General features: G+C 45.7%; 1 protein-coding gene and 1 long non-coding RNA gene across 2 annotated transcripts; both read left to right on the top strand.

The window, feature by feature from the left end:
* Positions 1–2,465: 2,465 nt before the first annotated feature.
* Positions 2,466–4,083, top strand: LOC308575251 (uncharacterized protein). The gene is made up of 2 exons (XM_081173897.1): positions 2,466–2,510; positions 3,336–4,083. Exon 2 carries the CDS (start codon positions 3,354–3,356, stop codon positions 3,849–3,851), a length of 498 nt encoding a protein of 165 aa, XP_081030023.1. The 5' UTR covers positions 2,466–2,510; positions 3,336–3,353; the 3' UTR covers positions 3,852–4,083.
* A 1,668-nt stretch (positions 4,084–5,751) lies between these two features.
* On the top strand, positions 5,752–17,092 carry LOC308575390. Its single transcript, XR_014002841.1, has 2 exons — positions 5,752–5,784; positions 16,793–17,092. It is a non-coding gene; the product is annotated as an uncharacterized lncRNA (long non-coding RNA).
* Positions 17,093–23,427: the final 6,335 nt, after the last annotated feature.

Raw genomic sequence — 23,427 nt, 5'->3', positions numbered from 1 at the left:
GTTGAGTTTATTGGTTCTCATCCAGTCTCTTACTGAGGAAAGACAATGGTTTAGCACAGGATTCCTCAACCTCGGCCCTCCAGAAGTTTTTGGCCTACAACTCCCATGATCCCTAGCTAGCAGGACCAATGGTCAGGGATGGTGGGAACTGTAGTCTCAAAACATCTGGCGGGCCGAGGTTGAGGAAGCCTGGTCTAGCACATCCACTGCCTCACCTGCAGATGTCAAGAAGAAGCAGAGCTGTGTGTCACTAGCACATTGGTGAAAACATACTCCAAAACTGTATACAACTCCACTCAGCAGTTTCATGTAGATGTTAAACAGCATAAGCAATAAGATTGAACCCTGAGTAACCCCATATTGAAGGCTCCACAGGGCTGAACAGCACTCACCAAGCCTCTGGAAAAGACCATCCATCCATGCCATGCCATCCACCCCTAACTCATACTATTGCTCAGGCATAGGCCAACTCGGCCCTCCAGATGTTTTGGGACTACAACTCCCATGATCCTTAGCTAACAGGACCAGTGGTCAGGGATGATGGGAACTGTAGTCCCAAAACATCTGGAGGGCCGAGTTTGCCTATGCCTGCTATTGTTCCAGAAGGATATCAAGATTGATAGTATCGAAAGTCACTGAGAGGCTGAGGAGAATTGAACTGGCATTTGTCTTTTTTGGAAGAAAATGGAGGAGTGTGCATTTGTGGGTGAAGTTAAACTGTTGGAAAGTTGCAGTACAGACCAATGCAGGAGAAACCATGAAAACACAAACAAAGACACATTTCCCCTTGCTCTCTCCCAACAGAGGTTATCATACAGGGTGACCCAAGCAGTTTTTGTGCCAAAACTGGGCCTAAACCCCAAATGAAATGGACCTAGAAAATCAGTTTCCTCCAAGAACCTTGGCTCTTGGCTCTTTTCATACACTAGCAGCACATCCTGTAGAATTCTGTTATATTTTATCTGCACAATCAGAATGAACTTCGTTCTGTTCTCAATGACCGACTTCAGGAACCGAAAGCTTGTATTGAAAAATACAACTTTTGAGCCCTCTGGCCCCAAAATGGCAACTAGGCATTCCGTTTTGGCAACTATAACCCTGGTTTAAGGAGCCATAGGTCACCTAGCTTATATACCTGAGCTTCCAACACTGTATGTATGTTCTATTTCCACTATCAGAGACTGTAAGCCTCTGAATACCAGTTGTGGGGAATCTCAGGTTGTGACTGTGCTGTTGCATTCAGATCTTGTTTGCAGACTTCCCATTAGGAGATCTGGTTGGCCACTGGGAGAATAGAATGCTGGGCTTAATGGGTCACCGTTAGCCTGATCCAGAAGGATTCTTTTTTAGAACTACGAAAATTCTTGGAGAATGAGGGTATCAATGGTCACGAGCCATGATGACTATGTTCTATATAACTACTGTCAGCACGCTTTTGTATACCTATTGCTGGAAATCACTGCTGTCAGATTCAGGCCATGATGGTGAGTTTTCCATAGACATGTGTGATAACAGAATGCTGAATTAGATGGGCCTTTGGTCTGATCCAGTCGACCATTTTTATGTCGTTAAATCCCTGGTTCTTCGAAAACAGCTGGCACTATATGAACCTTTTATTTCTTCAAATATCTTCTTTGAAAAGAATTCCCAAATAGTTGTGGACATTCTCATACGCTTCCTTGCTTTATTGTGTACACTTATCCATACCTTGCTATATGGTACGTTTGCATCATTGAAGACTGGAAGAGCCTTGTTCTCAATGACCAACCAGATGTCTATGGGAAGCCCAGCAAGCACAAACTGAGCATAACAGCAACTCTTTCTCCCCCCCAAAAAAATATTCTTGATTATAATGCATTTTTTGTATGTTATTTTCACTTAGTACAGTATGTCCATTCTTATGCACAATTTTGTACACATCACCTGGCTGCAGAACTGTATGAAATATTCGTGTAAGTGTGGATTTCATAGGAGTACACTGCTTCAATTGCTATACCATTTCAGAAAACGCAACCTGGATCAAATTTCTCCCCCAATCTTACCTCCAACAGTGGAGGTTAAACATAAACAAAACCTGCTATGTGTTGTGTACAGAATGACTAACTAAAATCCTGGGTATTAAAGTCAATTAGACTTCTGAGAAAATCAACAACTATTTTGAAAATAATGAACGGGGACAAAACACCTTTTGATCTGCCTGCCAGGAGGAACAGACAAGAATTTTTATTTTTCTTAATCTTTTATTAACTTTGTCTTGTGGAAGAATAACTATGAAGAGAGTGGGGTGCTGTGAAAACACTTTTGCCTCGTTTCTTAATTAGGGCCATGATGCATTCCAAAAATTGTTTACTAATTAAAGCCGGAGGGGAAAGGAGGTGTATCCAAGCTGGATGTGGAGCCATCAGCAGATACAGATGAAATGGTATTAAAGGGCTCCCTGAGCTGAAATCTTCCAACAGCTTCCTTTGGCTTCATCTCCTTCACTTCATTTCTACTCCTCTGAGACTTTGGTAAGTCAAGTGTGTGCACATATGATGTTATATTTGAATGATTCTTGCAGTGGTCAGAACGTTCAGGTAACTGAACTCCAAGAGAAGGCTACAGTTCTATTACTCTGTGAATTGGGTAGATCTTCCACCAGGAACCTTACACTCTTAGGTTGTTGGCTGGTTTCTTTTCTATATGTACCTTATGAAATCAAGTATTTAGCTGCGTTAGTCCATCTAGCTCAGTTTTGGCCACACTGATCAGTTGTAGTTCTCCAGAGTTTCAAGAAGGGAGTCTTTAGCAGCTCAATCTGCAGATTCCAAGGACCAAACCTGGGATGTTCTGCATGAAAACCACGTGTTCGGCCACTGAACAATTGTCCTCCCCCTAAAATTAAAGTAAGGTTTTAAACTTCACAGTTCCAAATAAATACCTGACTCAAATGAGCATAGGGAGTTGTCCTGTACCATGACAGACCATTGGAATCTCTAGTTCAGTTTTACCTACTCAGATTGGCCGTTGTCCTACAGGCCTTGAAGCAGGGGACATTCCTAGACTATCCTGAAATGATCAGGGATTGGATTTGGGATCCACAACAAAGAGAAGGGCTGTAGTAACAAAAGCAGAGAAGAATAAAGGTTTCAGGCATGAGGGCTTAATGTTTTCAGAATTATCAAAGGCAGCTGACGCTCAGTGATGGAGAAAGGAAGATGGATTGAGTTTAGTGAACTGGGAATGGGTAAAATATCCTACTGCCACAGGATGATTATGTCTGAAATATTCTCCCCACTGTCCATTGAAGTGATGTACCCCACACTTATTTTGTCCCTTGGTGTTTTTGGTTTCAGACTCACCTCCACCCAACAATGGTTGACTGTGGTCCATCCTGCGCTGTCCCATCCTGTGCTTCCACCCCCACCGTTGGGTTCGGCTCAGCAGGAGGTCTTGGCTATAGTGGTCTCGGCTATGGATTGGGAGGTCTCGGCTATGGAAATGGAGGATTCGGCTATGGATTTGGTGGTCTCGGCTATGGATATGGAGGTGCTGAAAAAGCAGCCAACCTTGGCATCCTAGATGGGATTATCCCTAAACCCATCAACCAGATCCCACCAGCAGAGGTCATGATCCAGCCACCTGCCTGCGTTGTGACCATCCCAGGGCCCATCCTCTCTGCCAGCTGTGAGCCTGTGGCTGTTGGAGGCAACACTCCATGTGCCGTTGGTGGTTCCGGGATCGTAGGAGGCTATGGGGGCTTGGGGTCTGGCCTCCTTGGAATCTCTGGAGGTTTGGGCTATGGTTCGGGCTATGGGGGGAGAGCAATCCTTGGAAGGAAGTTGAGGCGTCGTTATAGCATCTGTTCATAGACCAATTAAACCTGAGAAGCATATCCCGAACTGATAATCAGAGGGCTTGGTACAGATCTATCGGCCATGGTTCAGAAAAGCTGAATTCAAGCAATCACTCCTGGAATTCATCCTCCGTTCTTTGCTTCAGAGTGCAGAAGAAAAAAGATCCTTCTACACCGATTTTCTTCTTTGCCCCTTTCAATGCTCTTACTTTGACCTTTTCAATAAAGCTTGTTCTGCATTCTGATAACCTGTTTGTCCTGGTTTTTAAATGTAAAGCCTCAGTTCCGCATAGCAAGGTGTCCAGGGCCTCAGCTGTCTGAAGAAGTTTTTGGCCAAACTAAAATTGGAACATTTGCAGGACATCTTTCTCTCTGGCCCCCTGAATGGTTTAGTTCTATGTGGTTAAAATAAGGTACATTCGCCTTGAGAGAATTATCATTTCCCCCTTTTTCAAAACAAGTCCCCTTTTAGAGTGCCTCAAACCATTATTTATTCAGAGAAGCAACAGTCATAATAGCTGGATAATCTTTTGTAGTTTTGCAACATTTGCATACATACACAGTGTGGAATGTAATGTGGACTACAGCTTTTGTAATCAATATGTTACAATACTTTGGACAATAACATATTTTTGGTGGGTGATAATGTAGTCAGATGGTGCAGGATTATCCAGCCTCTCAGTCAGATACTGTATTTTGATAACAGTTTTAAATTATTGCATACACGAGTTAAAGAAATATATTAAGCACATTTAAACCTTGACTTTATTTTTTGATTTGTAATCTGCATTTAAAGCCATCCAAATCAGTGGCAATCGTCACATCTTCTCGTACTGAATCTAGAAGTTTATGCATTTTGTGAAGAACTGTATCCTTTTGCTTCCACTGAATTCTGCAAGATTCTGGTTCCCTGCATGACCCCTGCTTCTAGCAAGATGAGAAAGGGAGAAAAAAGTCTCTCTATACATGTTCTCGAATTCTGAGAGACAGAAATCCTCAGAATGTCCACAAGGTGGTTGTGTTAGCAGACCAATTAGCCTTGAAGAGGAGAAGAGAGGCAAGCAAACTGCACAGAGTCAGTAGCTTTCAGGTCAGTAGCATCTAGTGCCCCAGCTCCCCGGTTAAAATGGCAAAAGCTGTAGACATCTCGCCCTAATAATAATAATAATAATAATTTTTATTTATACCGAACTCGACCCGGCCAGAGCTGGGCTCAGGGCGGCTAACACCAGTAAAATTACAGTAAAAACATACCAGAAAAACCCCCGATTTAAAATACAGGTTAAATTTCAATTTAAAATGCAGCCTCATTTTAAAAGTAGCCCATAGATCAAAACCGTAAGGGGAGAGAAATATAAGGGTCAGACCGAGTCCAAACCAAAGACCAGGCAGAACAGCTCTGTCTTGCAGGCCCTGTGGTAAGATGTCAAGTCCCGCAGGGCCCTGGTGTCTTGGGACAGAGCATTCCACCAAGTCGGGGCCAGTACTGAAAAGGCCCTGGCCCTAGTTTTTAAAAGTAGCCCATCGATCAAAACCATAAGGGGAAAGAAACAAAAGGGTCAGACTGAGTCCAAACCAGTCCAAGCCCTCCCAAAAGGTCAAACTCTGTAAAATGAGGTTTGAGAAAGCCGCAAACTTTGACACTGAGTTAATGGAGGAAGTTTTAATGAATAACAACACACATTGGGCATCTTTAGACACAGGTACAGGAATCACTTTATTAAGAGAAGATTTAAATACTTCCACAAAGATGTTTCCTCACAAAACAGCAAAGGTCACAGACGGCATCCAGATTAGCTCCCAGTGTCTGAGGCAAAGATTTACTGGAGAGGGAAAGATGAGCCAAAATTCTTAGGCAAAATATACTGGGAGCCGAAGAGAATGGTTGACTGGTTCTGGGCTGGTAGGAGGCTATGGCTATGGGTCTGGTCTCCTTGGAAGCAATTTTGGTGGCTACCTTGGAGGTTCCCTTTATGGTCTGAGGAGGGATGGGCTCTTTGGAAGGAAGGCCCTGCTGGGACGTCGTGGTAGTGTGTGTGTTTTAGATATATTGGACTCTTGAAGAACAAATGTGTGACGATGACAGGAATGACCCTCAACAGGAAAAGATGATGCAGATCCATTACTGAGTGTCTCATTCTGGATTCTGAAAAATCTGAGTTTTTGGGACCATCATCAAGCCAACAGCTTTTAAATGGCTCTCAGCAACCTTTCCTTACTCCTTTTCAAGTCTTTCCTCAAAGTCTGTAGACCAGTAATAAGTTCAGAGCCACGTTCCATTGTGTGTGCTTTTTCCTTGTTCATGTCTGCTTCTTGTACAATTGCCCACTCAATATTTTCAATAAAGCTCATTCTGAATTCAAATATGTCTCTCTTTCTTGGTTTGTTACCTGCTCTTATTTCTCAAAAGGAAGGGGGGGGGAGAGGGTATTCTTTCATGCTGGAACATTTTTATAGTATTTTGTCCTAGGGAGTTCCTGAGCTAACAGAGAACCGAAGGGAGGACATACTAGGCTCATAAGTTAGTGGAAGAGTGGGAAACTGCATGAATTCAATATTTATCGCATTTGTATCCGACCTTTTCTTCAGGGAGCTCAAGGTAGAACATATAGTTCTCCTCCTCCCCATTTTATCCTCACAACAATCCTGTGAATTTTGTTAGGCTGAGAGTGAGCTGACTGGCACAAGCTCACCCAGTGACCTTCATGGCCAAGTGGGGCTTTGAACCCTATTTCCCCAGGTCTTAGTCCAACACTCTAACCACTACACAACACTGGCTCCTTGGGCTTCCCAAATGTTGCTAAGGTACAACTTCAACCATCCCTGGCCACTGGTTGTACTTTGTTTTGGACCTAATAGTAGATATTTCTTAAAGTCTAACAGGAACCAAGTTAAATCTTCTTCGGGGTAGAAGGCGGATGCTCTCTGTGCAACCTGTCCAAAGAGAGATCCTTACTGTTGCCTTAGGAGCATCCCTTCATTATTGAGGAGTTGGAGGATAGGTATATAGGAAGCTGCTTTACACTGAATCACACTGTTGGGTCCATCTAGATCAGTGCTGTCTTTAGTGACCTGCAGTGGTTTTCCGAGCTCGACTTGGAGATGCCAGGGAGTGCCTTCTGCATGCAAAGCAGGTGCTCTACCATGGCAATATGGTCCTTCCTGTAGAAGTAAAACAGAATCCCAGTCCTTATGATTCTGAATAAAAGGCTGGTTTAAGTAGGGGCATCAGGAGCTACTTCATATGGAGTGAGACCGTTGGTTCATACAGCTCTGTATTGTCTATGCTGACTGTCAGTAGCTATCCAGGGTTTCCGATGGGGGTCTTTCCCAGCCCAGGTTGGAGATGTAATGGATTGAAATTTGGATATTCTGCATGCAAAGCAGGTACTCTGCAACTGATATGTGGCTCTGTGGAATCTTAGTCAAAGGCAAGTGGAACAAGGGGTCTTCCTCAGTGCTCACGTCTCAGGGATCGTGCTGAGGAGGGCTGCACTGAGGAGCAATGGCCAGAGTCTTCCCCTCCCCCTGCTCCTGAATCTTCCCAGGAGTAGTGGGACAGTATATGTCAGGAGCATAGCCGAGCCAAGAGATGAAGGAGATGGAAGAGAAACAGGGGCGCCGACTTATAAAAAATATTGGGGGAGCCCGCGAAAGCTCATGAATAATAAATAAGCTCATGAATATGCAGATAAAGTGGCGCCGCCTCCTCGTGAGCAAATATGGGAGAGCGTGCTGCGCTTATTAATCAGCTCCGAAGGAAATTGGGTGGAGCTTTTGCTCGGGAGGGAGGGCAGGAGGCATGCAGCCCGACCCTGTGCATTTTGGACTGGGGGAGGGGCGGCGGTGGCGCTCTGCTGGAGGGGCGCCCGAGATTATTGGGGGGGGCGGAGCCCCCCAAACGAATTTTTGAGGGGGCTCGGGCCCCCTCAGGCCCCATGGAGTCGGCGCCTATGAAGAGAAACAGAGTGTGACTCTCAACATGACTTACTGCAATTAGAGCAGGAGGAAGTGGGCTCGGCCCCCTTTCTCCAAGTGTTCACTGAGTTAAAATAAAAAAATTCCTTCCTGTAGCACCTTAAAGACCAACTAAGTTAGTTCTAAGGTGCTACAGGAAGGATTTTTTTTATTTTGACTATGGCAGACCAACACGGCTACCCATCTGTAACTTCACTGAGTTAGTTAGAGCAGACACAGAAAGCTCACAAGACAAGGGAGGGGAAAAGATAGACGGCACTGGAGGGGTGGTTGTTGTTATTGTTGTTTAGTCATTTAGTCGTGTCCGACTCTTCGTGACCCCATGGACCAGAGCACGCCAGGCACTCCTGTCTTCCACTGCCTCTCGCAGTTTGGTCAAACTCATGCTGGTAGCTTCGAGAACACTGTCCCACCATCTCGTCCTCTGTCGTCCCCTTCTTCTTGTGCCCTCCATCTTTCCCAACATCAGGGTCGTTTCCAGGGAGTCTTCTCTTCTCATGAGGTGGCCAAAGTATTGGAACCTCAGCTTCACGATCTGTCATTCCAGTGAGCACTCAGGCCTGATTTCCTTAAGAATGGAGAGGTTTGTTCTTCTTGCAGTCCATGGAACTCTCAAGAGTCTCCTCCAGCACCATAGTTCAAAAGCATCAATTCTTCGGCGATCAGCCTTCTTTATGGTCCAGCTCTCACTTCCATACATCACTAAGGGGTTACTAAGCAACAATCAGATAGGCAGAGTACTGAGCGCTCACCCTTGGACAGTGTAGATTTCCCCCTTCCCTCTGCTCACGTCCAAAGTGCTGAAAAGGTCAGATTGCAACAGTAGTGCAAAAGGGGAAAGGTGGGACGTTGGCGTTTTTCCTGTTGTGACACAAGTGATTTCTCAGAGTGACCAGCTGATTTCTATGGAGCAGAGGGCTGTAGCCATGCTCTGATTGTATTGAGAATAAATGAAACCATTGAAAACTGCCAGAGACTCATTAATTCTTATCTGGGCTTGGAAGCCTGCCTGGAAATCAGTATAGTATAGATTTGGAATACAGTGGTTTGCAGAGGGACATAGTTCAGAAGACAGAAGTTGGGAAGAACTGGGTGGTGAACAGCTAGGAGAAGAACTGGGGGGGAGAGAGTTAATAGACTCTCTTTCACTGGAAAGCATCCATCTGCTCAGCCCAAGGTCAAGGAGAGCAGATAAGGTGGCAGCACAGAAAGCAACGTGCTTGTGAGATCAGGTTGCAAGACATGGATGTGACGTGGATGACAAGGGGGGAAGTGGGTGGAATCCTTAAATGGGAGCACCTTCATTCCTAGAAATGGATTCTTTGTTCTCTCACTGAGATCATTAAAGTTTCTAACTGGTAAGACACTCCTTTTGCTTTGTTCTGCTTATCTACTGCCAAAGGGGGTGGGGAGCCATGTACCTGAAGCCTGACATCACGTAATTTGTAATACACAATTTGTTGCCACCACTTGGGTCATATTTATAAATATGACCCTAGTGGTGGCAGCAAATTGTGTATTACTGAGGGTCCTAGGCCATGAAGGGCTTTAAAGGTCAAAACCAGCACCTTAAATCTGACCCTGTACTCCACCGGGAGCCAGTGCAGCTGGAAAAGCACTGGGTGAATATGCTCCCATGGCAGAGACCCCGTGAGGAGCCTCGCTGCAGCATTCTGCACCCGCTGGAGTTTCTGGGACAGCTTCAAGGGCTGTAATTTGCTTGCCTGATGAAGTCTCTCCCCTCAAACTATTGTGTACCTATTTACTGCATTCTTATCAACGCTTCAGCCAAGACAGTTTGCCGAACAGTTTACTGAGATTATGAAGCCAGTCCCTGCCCTTCAGCTTAAAACTAAAAAGACACAACACAAGTCAAAAGTTGCTGTCTCCAAGTGAGCTGATGGAGAGTTCCTGCTCCCATTTCCTCCCTCCCTGCTCCCTCTGCCGCAGCCTGGTGGAATTACAGCTGATAGCTGTAGCTGGCAGAGGGAGGAACCTGGTGGAGCGGCTCTCTCAATGGAGCCAACAGAGTGGTTTTGCTTCCCTCCTCTTTCTCTCTGCTCCCTCTGCTGCAGCCTGATGGAATGGCATTGGTGGGCTGAAAGCCAATAGAGGGAGGACCCTAATGGAGCTGTCTCCTCAGCAGAGCTGAGAGAGGGGCCCTGCTTCTGTGCCCCCACCTCTGCTGAAATCCGCTGAAATGGCTGCTGCGAGATAACAAGTGAGGGAAAGGAAATGACTGATGGAGCTGACACAGGGGTCAGCAAACTTCTTCAACAGGAGGCCAGTCCACTGTCCCTCAGACCTTGTGGGGGGGGGGCAGACCATAGCTGTCAACTTTTCCCTTTTCTTGCGAGGAATCCTATTCGGAATAAGGGAATTTCCCTTAAAAAAGGGGGAAAGTTGACAGCTATGGGCCGGACTATATTTTGAAGAAGAAAAAAAATGAACAAATTCCTATGCCCCACAAATAACCCAGAGATGCATTTTAAATAAAAGCACACATTCTACTCATGTAAAAACACGCTGATTCCTGGGCCATCCGTGGGCTGGCTTTAGAAAGCGATTGGGCCGGATCTGGCCCCCAGGCCTTAGTTTGCCTAACCATAAGCTGGCATCTCAGGAAAGCTGGTGGAATGACCGTACTTTGCAGATCCCACCATTAGTAGGTCTGAGCTGTGGAGGTTTTAGCTATGAAGGTCTTGCCTATGCCGGTGCTTATGGCATTGGTTCAGTAGTTCTTGCTCCTGCACCTGTGGGGAATGAAGACGAGAAAGTATTTCTGCCCTTCTCCACTACACAGCAGGGCATGGGAAGGCAACCATTGGCTCTGCTGGCTAATCTACCAAAAGCAGGGATGGGGAAGAGTGTGGAAATTTCCATAGCTTAATCCGACTGCCTGTCTGTCTCGGGTTACATCCTCCTCACCCCGGAGGCTGCTTGGCTGCTTTGTTGCCACATTCTTCCTTCTTGGCATCTGATGCTGCTGAGGCTGAAACAGCAGTATTGGCAAGAGATAAGCAGCAGAGCCGCAGAGCTGCTGGAGAGGGAAGGTTCCCTGACCTGACCTAGCTATTCCTACATAACTTTATGACTACTGCTCCATAGCTATTGTTGGTATACTTTTCCATTCACCATATAGATGGGTTTATGAAGCATTTCTGTATCCTTATGCTGTGCCAAAGAATTCCATGAAACAGTGGGTATACCTGGAATCACTGTTCACAACGTCTGTTTGCAAACTACTTTGGCAGCGTTGGACGCCATAAAATAAGGTTTGCAGCCTGTTTTCACCAGATAAGAATCTGATACATTGCTTCTTTCAGAGACTTGCATAGTCTTCATAGACTTTCAGAGACTTACGTTTATTCGGTTTTATGTTTTCAAGAGTGCATGTTTTGTGACTTTCAGAGATTCATAAGTTTCCTGTTTATGTGATTTCCTATATTTCGTATTATATAAAGAGTGTATATTGATATCGTATCATTGTATTTGGTCATTGTGTTGCCTTGGCTACAGAGCTCCACACATGCTAATTCAGAACAGATCAAGAGATTTCTTTGCCTAATTGCTTCATGGCTTTACCACATTCTCTGTGATCACAGCTTCCTAAGGCATCAAGTGGCCAATGCACCTTCTTCTCTGTTAGCATTCTGTTAGCATTCTCTGTTGCATCATATTGTATTCTCCATATTTTCTTAAAACTCAGTTTTTATCATAGTTCTCGCTTCATTGCAAGTGTTGTTGTTTTTAAATCCTCCCAATGTTTTTAATTGTTTACAGTGTTCTTTCAAGTGACTTATAAATTTTTCCCATTCTTTATTAAATTTATTGTCCTCTTGATCTCTGATTTTCCCCGTCATTTTCGCCATTTCTGCATAGTCCATCATCTTTATCAACCATTCTTCTTTTGTAGGTAGATTGTCCTCCTTCCATCTTTGGGCAAGTAGGATCCGAAATTTTTATTTGCATTCCGTAGCTCAAGACTGCAATACCCCAAGGACCGCCTCTCCCCATATAAACTGAATCATAAAACTGTGGCCCTCCCACCGATGATGGATTCCAACTCCCAACATCCCCGAGGGTGGACCACACTGGCTGATGAGGAGTTGGGAGTCCAATAAATTCTCTCCCATCCCCAATGAAGGCAATGGGGACATTTGCAACCTCCCTGAGAAGCATGGCTGGGTTTGTACAGCTCATCTTTTAATGTCTCATCAAATTCTCTTGAAGAAGAACCTCCAGATTTTGAGTCAAATATTCCAACTGGGCAATTTTTAAGGACAGCTCTATATTAGAACCTTTTCCCTTGCTTCTGGCATTGCTGACCTACAAAAGCTGAGCTGACGAAGCATTGGGGAGGTACTGAAGTCAGAGTTTCTTCCAACATCCCTCAAGGATTTCAAGGCTCTTGGCTACAGAGCTCCACACATGCTAATTCAGAACAGATCGAGACATTTCTTTGCCTAATTGCTTCATGGCTTTACCACATTCTCTGTGATCACAGCTTCCTAAGGCATCAAGTGGCCAATGCACCTTCTTCTCTGTTAGCATTCTGCTGACCTAATGGCTGTTACCATTAGTTGGAAGAAAACACCTCTGACCCTGTTTTTTAATTGCAACCACCTCCCCAACAAATCCATTGATTTTTCTGCACACTGAATCATTCCTGAAACTCGACCTCAGTCTACCTGTTGGAAGGCAAGAGTGAAGGCATAGGAGGCACTGAGATCAACTGGGTGGTTTTCACTAATGTCCATACTAAGCTGAAAACTCACTTCTTCAGAGGGAATGTAAACTTGAGGGTTGGACTAAATGACCCTTGGGTCCCTTCTGACTCTAAGAGTCTATGATTCATCAAAAGCAGGCAGCCTCCCATCCATCTGATCTAGGGAACCATTCACTGACTCAGCCTTATTGGTTGAGTTTATTGGTTCTCATCCAGTCTCTTACTGAGGAAAGACAATGGTTTAGCACAGGATTCCTCAGCCTCGGCCCTCCAGAAGTTTTTGGCCTACAACTCCCATGATCCCTAGCTAGCAGGACCAATGGTCAGGGATGGTGGGAACTGTAGTCTCAAAACATCTGGAGGGCCGAGGTTGAGGAAGCCTGGTCTAGCACATCCACTGCCTCACCTGCAGATGTCAAGAAGAAGCAGAGCTGTGTGTCACTAGCATATTGGCGAAAACATACTCCAAAACTGTATACAACTCCACTCAGCAGTTTCATGTAGATGTTAAACAGCATAAGCAATAAGATTGAACCCTGAGTAACCCCATATTGAAGGCTCCACAGGGCTTAACAGCACTCACCAAGCCTCATGAAAAGACCATCCATCCATGCCATGCCATCCACCCCTAACTCATACTATTGCTCAGGCATAGGCCAACTCGGCCCTCCAGATGTTTTGTGACTACAACTCCCATGATCCTTAGCTAACAGGACCAGTGGTCAGGGATGATGGGAACTGTAGTCCCAAAACATCTGGAGGGCCGAGTTGGCCTATGCCTGCTATTGTTCCAGAAGGATATCATGATTGATAGTATCGAAAGTCACTGAGAGGCTGAGAAGAATTGAGCTGGCATTTGTCTGTTTTGGAAGAAAATGGAGGAGTGTGCATTTGTGGGTGAAGTTAAACTGTTGGAAAGTTGCAGTACAGACCAATGCAGGAGAAACCATGAAAACACAAACAAAGACACATTTCCCCTGGCTCTCTCCCAACAGAGGTTATCATACAGGGTGACCCAAGCAGTTTCTGTGCCAAAACTGGGCCTAAACCCCAAATGAAATGGACCTAGAAAATCAGTTTCCTCCAAGAACCTTGGCTCTTGGCTCTTTTCATACACTAGCAGCACATCCTGTAGAATTCTGTTATATTTTATCTGCAGAATCAGAATGATCTTCATTCTGTTCTCAATGACCGACTTCAGGAACCGAAAGGTTGTCTTGAAAAATACAACTTTTGAGCCCTCTGGCCCCAAAATGGCAACTAGGCATTCCGTTTTGGCAACTATAACCCTGGTTTAAGGAGCCATAGGTCACCTAGCTTATATACCTGAGCTTCCAACACTGTACGTATGTTCTATTTCCACTATCAGAGACTGTAAGCCTCTGAATACCAGTTGTGGGGAATCTCAGGTTGTGACTGTGCTGTTGCATTCAGATCTTGTTTGCAGATTTCCCATTAGGCGATCTGGTTGGCCACTGGGAGAATAGGATGCTGGGCTTAATGGGTCACCGTTAGCCTGATCCAGAAGGATTCTTTTTTAGAACTACGTAAATTCTTGGAGAATGAGGGTATCAATGGTCACGAGCCATGATGACTATGTTCTATATAACTACTGTCAGCACGCTTTTGTATACCTATTGCTGGAAATCACTGCTGTCGGATTCAGGCCATGATGGTGAGCTTTCCATAGACATGTGTGATAACAGAATGCTGAATTAGATGGGCCTTTGGTCTGATCCAGTCGACCATTTTTATGTCGTTAAATCCCTGGTTCTTCGAAAACAGCTGGCACTATATGAACCTTTTATTTCTTCAAATATCTTCTTTGAAAAGAATTCCCAAATAGTTGTGGACATTCTCATACGCTTCCTTGCTTTATTGCGTACACTTATCCATACCTTGCTATATGGTACGTTTGCATCATTGAAGACTGGAAGAGGCTTGTTCTCAATGACCAACCAGATGTCTATGGGAAGCCCAGCAAGCACAAACTGAGCATAACAATAACTCTTCCCGCCAAAAAAATATTCTTGATTATAATGCATTTTTGTATGTTATTTTCACTTAGTACAGTATGCCCATTCTTATGCACAATTTTGTACACATCACCTGGCTGCAGAACTGTATGAAACATAGGCGCCGACTCCATGGGGCCTGAGGGGGCCCGAGCCCCCTCAAAAATTCGTTTGGGGGGCTCCACACCCCCAATAATCTCGGGCGCCCCTCCAGCAGAGCGCCACCGCCGCCTCTCCCCCAGCCCAAAATGCAGAGGGTCGGGCTGCATGGCTCCTGCCCTCCCTCCCGAGCAAAAGCTCCACCCAATTTCCTTTGGAGCTGATTAATAGGCGCAGCACGCTCTCCCCTATTCGCTCACGAGGAGGAGGCGCCACTTTATCTGCATATTCATGAGCTTATTTATTATTCATGAGCTTTCCCGGGCCCCCCCCAATATTTTTTATAAGTCCGCGCCCCTGGTATTTGATCCAGAAAACGCAACCTGGATCAAATTTCTCCCCCAATCTTACCTCCAACAGTGGAGGTTAAACATAAACAAAACCTGCTATGTGTTGTGCACAGAATGACTAACTAAAATCCTGGGTATTAAAGTCAATTAGACTTCTGAGAAAATCAACAACTATTTTGAAAATAATGAACGGGGACAAAACACCTTTTGATCTGCCTGCCAGGAGGAACAGACAAGAATTTTTATTTTTCTTAATCTTTTATTAACTTTGTCTTGTGGAAGAATAACTATGAAGAGACACTTTTGCCTCGTTTCTTAATTAGGGACATGATGCATTCCAAAAATTGCTTACTAATTAAAGCCGGAGGGGAAAGGAGGGGAAAGGAGGTGTATCCAAGCTGGATGTGGAGCCACCAGCAGATACAGATGAAATGGTATAAAAGGGCTCCCTGAGCTGAGATCTTCCAACAGCTTCCTTTGGCTTCATCTCCTTCACTTCATTTCTACTCCTCTGAGACTTTGGTAAATCAAGTGTGTGCACATATGATGTTATATTTGAATGATTCTTGCAGTGGTCAGAACGTTCAGGTAACTGAACTCCAAGAGAAGGCTAAAATTCTATTACTCTGTGAATTGGGTAGATCTTCCACCAGGAACCTTACATTCTTAGGTTGTTGGCTGGTTTCTTTTCTATATGTACCTTATGAAATCAAGTATTTAGCTGCGTTAGTCCATCTAGCTCAGTTTTGGCCACACTGATGAGCTGTAGTTCTCCAGAGTTTCAAGAAGGGAGTCTTTAGCAGCTCAATCTGCAGATTCCAAGGATCGAACCTGGGATGTTCTGCATGAAAACCACATGTTCGGCCACTGAACAATTGTCCTCCCCCTAAAATTAAAGTAAGGTTCTAATCTTCACGGTTCCAAATAAATACCTGACACAAATGAGCATAGGGAGATGTCCTGTACCATGACAGACCATTGGAATCTCTAGTTCAGTTTTACCTACTCAGATTGGCCGTTGTCCTACAGGCCTTGAAGCAGGGGACATTCCTAGACTATCCTGAAATGATCAGGGATTGGATTTGGGATCCACAACAAAGAGAAGGGCTGTAGTAACAAAAGCAGAGAAGAATAAAGGTTTCAGGCATGAGGGCTTTATGTTTTCAGAATTATCAAAGACAGCTGATGCTCAGTGATGGAGAAAGGAAGATGGATTGAGTTTAGTGAACTGGGAATGGGTAAAATATCCTACTGCCACAGGATGATTATGTCTGAAATATTCTCCCCACTGTCCATTGAAGTGATGTACCCCACACTTATTTTCTCCCTTGGTGTTTTTTGTTTCAGACTCACCTCCACCCAACAATGGTTGACTGTGGTCCATCCTGCGCTGTCCCATCCTGTGCTTCCACCCCCACCGTTGGGTTTGGCTCAGCAGGAGGTCTTGGCTATGGTGGTCTCGGCTATGGATTGGGAGGTCTCGGCTATGGAAATGGAGGATTTGGCTATGGATTTGGTGGTCTCGGCTATGGATATGGAGGTGCTGAAAGAGCAGCCAACCTTGGCATCCTAGATGGGATTATCCCTAAACCCATCAACCAGATCCCACCAGCAGAGGTCGTGATCCAGCCACCTGCCTGCGTTGTGACCATCCCAGGGCCCATCCTCTCTGCCAGCTGTGAGCCTGTGGCTGTTGGAGGCAACACTCCATGTGCCCTTGGTGGTTCCGGGATCGTAGGAGACTATGGCTATGGGGGCTTGGGGTCTGGCCTCCTTGGAATCTGAGGTTTCGGCTATGGTTTGGGCTACGGGAGGGGAAGGAAGTTGGGGCGTCGTTTTAGCATCTGTGCATAGACCAATTAAACCTGAGAAGCATATCCTGAACTGATAATCAGAGGGCTTGGTACAGATCTATCAGCCATGGTTCAGAAAAGCTGAATTCAAGCAGTCACTCCTGGTATTCATCCTCCGTTCTTTGCTTCAGAGTGCAGAAGAAAAAACATCCTTCTACACCGATTTTCTTCTTTGCCCCTTTCAATGCTCTTACTTTGACTTTTTCAATAAAGCTTGTTCTGCATTCTGATAACCTGTTTGTCCTGGTTTTTAAATGTAAAGCCTCAGTTCCGCATAGCAAGGTGTCCAGGGCCTCAGCTGTCTGAAGCAGTTTTTGGCCAAACTAAAATTGGAACATTTGCAGGACATCTTTCTCTCTGGCCCCCTGAATGGTTTAGTTCTATGTGGTTAAAATAAGGTACATTCGCCTTGAGAGAATTATCATTTCCCCCTTTTTCAAAACAAGTCCCCTTGTTTATTCAGAGAAGCAACAGTCATAATAGCTGGATAATCTTTTGTAGTTTTGCAACATTTGCATACGTACACAGTGTGGAATTTATTGTGGACTACAGCTTTTGTAATCAATATGTTACAAGACTTTGGACAATAACATATTTTTGGTGGGTGATAATGTAGTCAAATGGTGCAGGATTTTCCAGCCTCTCAGTCAGATACTGTATTTTGATAGCAGTTTTAAATTATTGCATACACGAGTTAAAGAAATATATTAAGCACATTTAAACCTTGACTTCATTTTTTGATCTGTAATTGGCATTTAAAGCTATCCAAACTAGTGGCAATCGCCACATCTTCTGGTACTGAATCTAGAAGTTTATGCATTTTGTGAAGAACTATATCCTTTTGCTTCCACTGAATTCTGCAGGATTCTGGCTCCCTGCATGACCCCTGCTTCTAGCAAGATGAGAAAGGGAGAAAAAAGTCTCTCTATACATGTTCTCGAATTTTGAGAGACAGAAATCCTCAGAATGTCCACAAGGTGGTTGTGTTAGCAGACCAATTAGCCTTGAAGAGGAGAAGAGAGGCAAGCAAACTGCACCGAGTCAGTAGCTGTCAGGTCAGTAGCATCTAGTGCCCCAGCTCTCCAGTTAAAATGGCAAAAGCTGTAGACATCTCACCCTAATAATAATAATAATAATAATAATAATAATAATAATAATAATAACAACAACAACAACAATTTTTATTTATACCGATCTCGACCCGGCCAGAGCTGGGCTCAGGGCGGCTAACACCAGTAAAATTACAGTAAAAACATACCAGAAAAATCCCCGATTTAAAATGCAGGTTAAAATTCAATTTAAAATGCAGCCTCATTTTAAAAGTAGCCCATAGATCAAAACCGTAAGGGGAGAGAAATATAAGGGTCAGACTGAGTCCAAACCAGTCCAAGCCCTCCCCAATGGTCAAACTCTGTAAAATGAGGTTTGACATTGAGTTAATAGAGGAAGTTTTAATGAATAACAACACACCAGTGGCGTAGCGTGGGGGGTGCAAGGGGTGCAAGCCGCACCGGGCGCAACATCTGGGGGGGCACGCTCGCTGCCTCCGGAGTCGCCAAAGAGCCTCGGGCGCAGGCTGTAGCAGAGCCGCATGTCTCGTGGCGCCCGGCTGAAGGCGCCCGGCAGGCAGCGGCTCTCAGCGCTCGCCGCGGAGGACGCGCCTGGCAGCCCCGCCTCACAGCCCCACCTTCGCCGCTGCTGTTGCAGCTGCTGGGCCATTGCAATTTCCTCGCCTCTCTGCCCCCCTCCTCCTCCGGGCAAGCGGTGTCGTTTGGGCAGCAGCGCCAGCGGTAACTCGCAGGTTAGGGGTTGGGGGGCGCAAATACGTGCCTTGCCCCGGGTTAGGGGGCGCAAATTACTTGCGTTGCCCCGGGTGCTGACAACTCACGCTACGCCGCTGCAACACACACTGGGCATCTTTAGACACAGGTACAGGAATCACTTTATTAAGAGAAGATTTAAATACTTCCACAAAGATGTTTCCTCAGAAAACAGCAAAGGTCACAGATGGCATCCAGATTAGCTCCCAGTTTCTGAGGCCAAGATTTACTGGAGAGGGAAAGATGAGCCAAAAAATCTGGGCTGGTAGGAGGCTATGGCTATGGGTCTGGTCTCCTTGGAAGCAATTTTGGTGGCTAGCTTGGAGGTTCCCTTTATGGTCTGAGGAGGGATGGGCTCTTTGGAAGGAAGGCCCTGTTGGGACGTCGTGGTAGTGTGTGCTTTTAGATATATTGGACTCTTGAAGAACAAATGTGTGATGATGACAGGAATGACCCTCAACGGGAAAAGATGATGCAGATCCATTACTGAGTGTCTCATTCTGGATTCTGAAAAATTCCGTTTTGGAGGTGCTTCGCAAAAGCAATTTCCTATGGGCTTGCTTCGCAAGACGACAATGTCTTGCGAGTTCCTGCTGGTTTTTTTCCTCCCCCCCCCTTTTCTAAGCCGCTAAGCCACTTATCAGCTGATCTGATCAGCAGATAAGCCCTAAAAGCCGCTAATAGCGCTAATCTGCTAATCCGTTAATGGGCTTGCTTCGCAAGACGAAAAAACCGCTAGACGAAGAGAATCACAGAACAGATTATTTTCGTCTTCTGAGGCACCACTGTACTTTGCTTTGGACCTAATAGTAGATCTTTCTTAAAGTCTAACAGGAACCAAGTTAAATCTTCTTCAGGGTAGAAGGCGGATGCTCTCTGTGCAACCTGTCCAAAGAGAGATCCTTACTGTTGACTTAGGAGCATCCCTTCATTTTTGAGGAGTTGGAGGATAGGTATATAGGAAGCTGCTTTACACTGAATCACACTGTTGGGTCCATCTAGATCAGTGCTGTCTTTAGTGACCGGCAGTGGTTTTCCGAGCTCGACTTGGAGATGCCAGGGAGTGCCTTCTGCATGCAAAGCAGGTGCTCTACCATGGCAATATGGTCCTTCCTGTAGAAGTAAAACAGAATCCCAGTCCTTATGATTCTGAATAAAAGGCTGGTTTAAGTAGGGGCATCAGGAGCTACTTCATATGGAGTGAGACCGTTGGTTCATACAGCTCTGTATTGTCTATGCTGACTGTCAGTAGCTATCCAAGGTTTCCGATGGGGGTCTTTCCCAGCCCTGGTTGGAGATGCAATGGATTGAAATTTGGATATTCTGCATGCAAAGCAGGTACTCTGCAACTGATATGTGGCTCTGTGGAATCTTAGTCAAAGGCAAGTGGAACAAGGTGTCTTCCTCAGTGCTCATGTCTCAGGGATTGTGCTGAGGAGGGCTGCACTGAGGAGCAATGGCCGGAGTCTCCCCCTCCCCCTGCTCCTGAATCTTCCCAGGAGCAGTGGGACAGTATATATCAGGAGCATAGCCGAGCCAAGAGATGAAGGAGATGGAAGAGAAACAGGGTGTGACTCTCAACATGACAGACTGCAATCAGAGCAGGAGGAAGTGGGCTCGGCCCCCTTTCTCCAAGTGTTCACTGAGTTAGTTAGAGCAGACACAGAAAGCTCACAAGACGAGGGAGGGGAAGAGATAGACGGCACTGGAGGGGTTGTTGTTGTTATTGTTGTTCAGTCGTGTCCGACTCTTTGTGACCCCCTGGACCAGAGCACGCCAGGCACTTCTGTCTTCCACTGCCTCCCACAGTTTGGTCAAACTCATGCTGGTAGCTTTGAGAACACTATCCAACCATCTCGTCCTCTGTCGTCCCCTTCTCTTTGTGCCCTCTACCTTTACCAGCATCAGGGTCTTTTCCAGGGAGTCTTCTGTTCTTATGAGGTGGCCAAAGTATTGGAACCTCAGCTTCACGATCTGTCCTTCCAGTGAGCACTCAGGCCTGATTTCCTTAAGAATGGATAGGTTTGTTCTTCTTGCAGTCCATGGGACTCTCAAGAGTCTCCTCCAGCACCATAGTTCAAAAGCATCAATTCTATGGTGATCAGCCTTCTTTATGGTTCAGCTCTCACTTCCATACATCACTAAGGGGTTACTAAGCAACAATCAGATAGGCAGAGGACTGAGCGCTCATCCTTGGACAGTGTAGATTTCCCCCTTCCCTCTGCTCAGGTCCAAAGTGCTGAAAAGGTCAGATTGCAACAGTACTGCAAAAGGGGAAAGGTGGGACGTTGGCGTTTTTCCTGTTGTGACACAAGTGATTTTGCAGAGTGACTAGCTGATTTCTATGGAGCAGAGGGCTGTAGCCATGCTCTGATTGTATTGTGAATAAATGAAACCATTGAAAACTGCCAAAGACTTGTTAATACTTATCTGGGCTTGGAAGACTGCCTGGAAATCATTATAGTATAGATTTGGAATACAGTGGCAGAGGGACATAGTTCAGAAGACAGAAGTTGGGAAGAACTGGGTGGTGAACAGCTAGGAGGAGGAGAACTGGGGGAGAGAGAGTTAATAGACTCTCTTTCACCGGAAAGCATCCATCTGCTCAGCCCAAAGTCAAGGAGAGCAGATAAGGTGGCAGCACAGAAAGCAAAGTGTTTGTGAGATCAGGTTGCAAGACATGGATGTGACGTGGATGACAAGGGGGGAAGTGGGTGGAATCCTTAAATGGGAGCACCTTCATTCCTAGAAATGGATTCTTTGTTCTCTCACTGAGATCATTAAAGTTTCTAACTGGTAAGAGACTCCTTTTGCTTTGTTCTGCTTATCTACTGCCAAAGGGGGTGGGGAGCCATGTACCTGAAGCCTGACATCACGTAATTTGTAATACACAATTTGTTGCCACCACTTGGGTCATATTTAGTGCCACCTAGTGGTGGCAGCAAATTGTGTATTACTGAGGGTCCTAGGCCATGAAGGGCTTTAAAGGTCAAAACCAGCACCTTAAATCTGACCCTGTACTCCACCGGGAGCCAGTGCAGCTGGAAAAGCACTGGATGAATATGCTCCCATGGCAGAGACCCCGTGAGGAGCCTCGCTGCAGCATTCTGCACCCGCTGGAGTTTCTGGGACAGCTTCAAGGGCTGTAATTTGCTTGCCTGATGAAGTCTCTCCCCTCAAACTATTGTGTACCTATTTACTGCATTCTTATCGACGCTTCGGCCAAGACAGTTTGCCGAACAGCTTACTGAGATTATGAAGCCAGTCCCTGCTCTTCAGCTTAAAACTAAAAAGACACAACACAAGTCAAAAGTTGCTGTCCCCAAGTGAGCTGATGGAGAGTTCCTGCTCCCATTTCCTCCCTCCCTGCTCCCTCTGCCGCAGCCTGGTGGAATTACAGCTGATAGCTGTAGCTGGCAGAGGGAGGAACCTGGTGGAGCAGCTCTCTCAATGGAGCCAACAGGGTGGTTTTGCTTCCCTCCTCTTTCTCTCTGCTCCCTCTGCTGCAGCCTGATGGAATGGCATTGGTGGGCTGAAAGCCAATAGAGGGAGGACCCTAATGGAGCTGTCTCCTCAGCAGAGCTGAGAGAGGGGCCCTGCTTCTGTGCCCCCACCTCTGCTGAAATCCGCTGAAATGGCTGCTGCGAGATAACAAGTGAGGGAAAGGAAATGCCTGATGGAGCTGACACAGGGGTCAGCAAACGTTTTCAACAGGAGGCCAGTCCACTGTCCCTCAGACCTTGAGGGGGGGGCAGACCATAGCTGTCTGTCAACTTTTCCCTTTTCTTGCAAGGAATCCTATTCGAAATAAGGGAATTTCCCTTAAAAAGGGGGGAAAGTTGACAGCTATGGGCTGGACTGTATTTAATAATAATAATAATAATAATAATAATAAATTTTATTTATATCCCGCCCTCCCCAGCCACAGCCGGGCTCAGGGCGGCTAACAACAATCAAATAATAATCACACAATCTAAAAATATTTCATTATAAAAATTAATTAAATCAAATTGATGGCAACCAATTAAGCAGAATTATGTGCAGGTTGCCAGAGGAGGGAGTCAGGCTGCGCCCTGACCAAAGGCCTGGCGGAACAACTCTGTCTTGCAGGCCCTGCGGAAAGATGTCAGGTCCCGCAGGGCCCTAGTCTCTTTTGACAGAGCATTCCACCAGGTTGGAGCTGCAGCCGAGAAGGCCCTGGCTCTAGTTGAGGCCAGCCTAACCTCTCTGAGGCCTGGGACCTTTTGAAGAAGAAGAAAAATGAACAAATTCCTATGCCCCACAAATAACCCAGAGATGCATTTTAAATAAAAGCACACATTCTACTCATGTAAAAACACGCTGATTCCTGGACCATCCGTGGGTTGGGTTTAGAAGGCGATTGGGCCGGATCTGGCCCCCAGGCCTTAGTTTGCCTAACCATAAGCTAGCATCTGAGGAAAGCTGGTGGAATGGCCGTACTTTGCAGATCCCACCATTAGTAGGTCTGAGCTGTGGAGGTTTTAGCTATGAAGGTCTTGCCTATGCCGGCGCTTATGGCATTGGTTCAGTAGTTCTTGCTCCTGCACCTGTGGGGAATGAAGATGAGAAAGTATTTCTGCCCTTCTCCACTACACAGCAGGGCATGGGAAGGCAACCATTGGCTCTGCTGGCTAAAGGAAAGAGGCAGGGGTAACCTTTGGTTCGTATTTAATCTGGGATAGTAAAAAGACCTCCCACAACTTGTCCATTCTCACAATATGTAAGAG

Source organism: Podarcis bocagei, assembly GCF_964188305.1.
Source record: "Podarcis bocagei genome assembly, chromosome: 16".
Lineage (NCBI taxonomy): Eukaryota > Metazoa > Chordata > Lepidosauria > Squamata > Lacertidae > Podarcis > Podarcis bocagei.
Note: the sequence above shows the minus strand (reverse complement) of the source record. Positions and strands in the feature narration are given on the sequence as shown.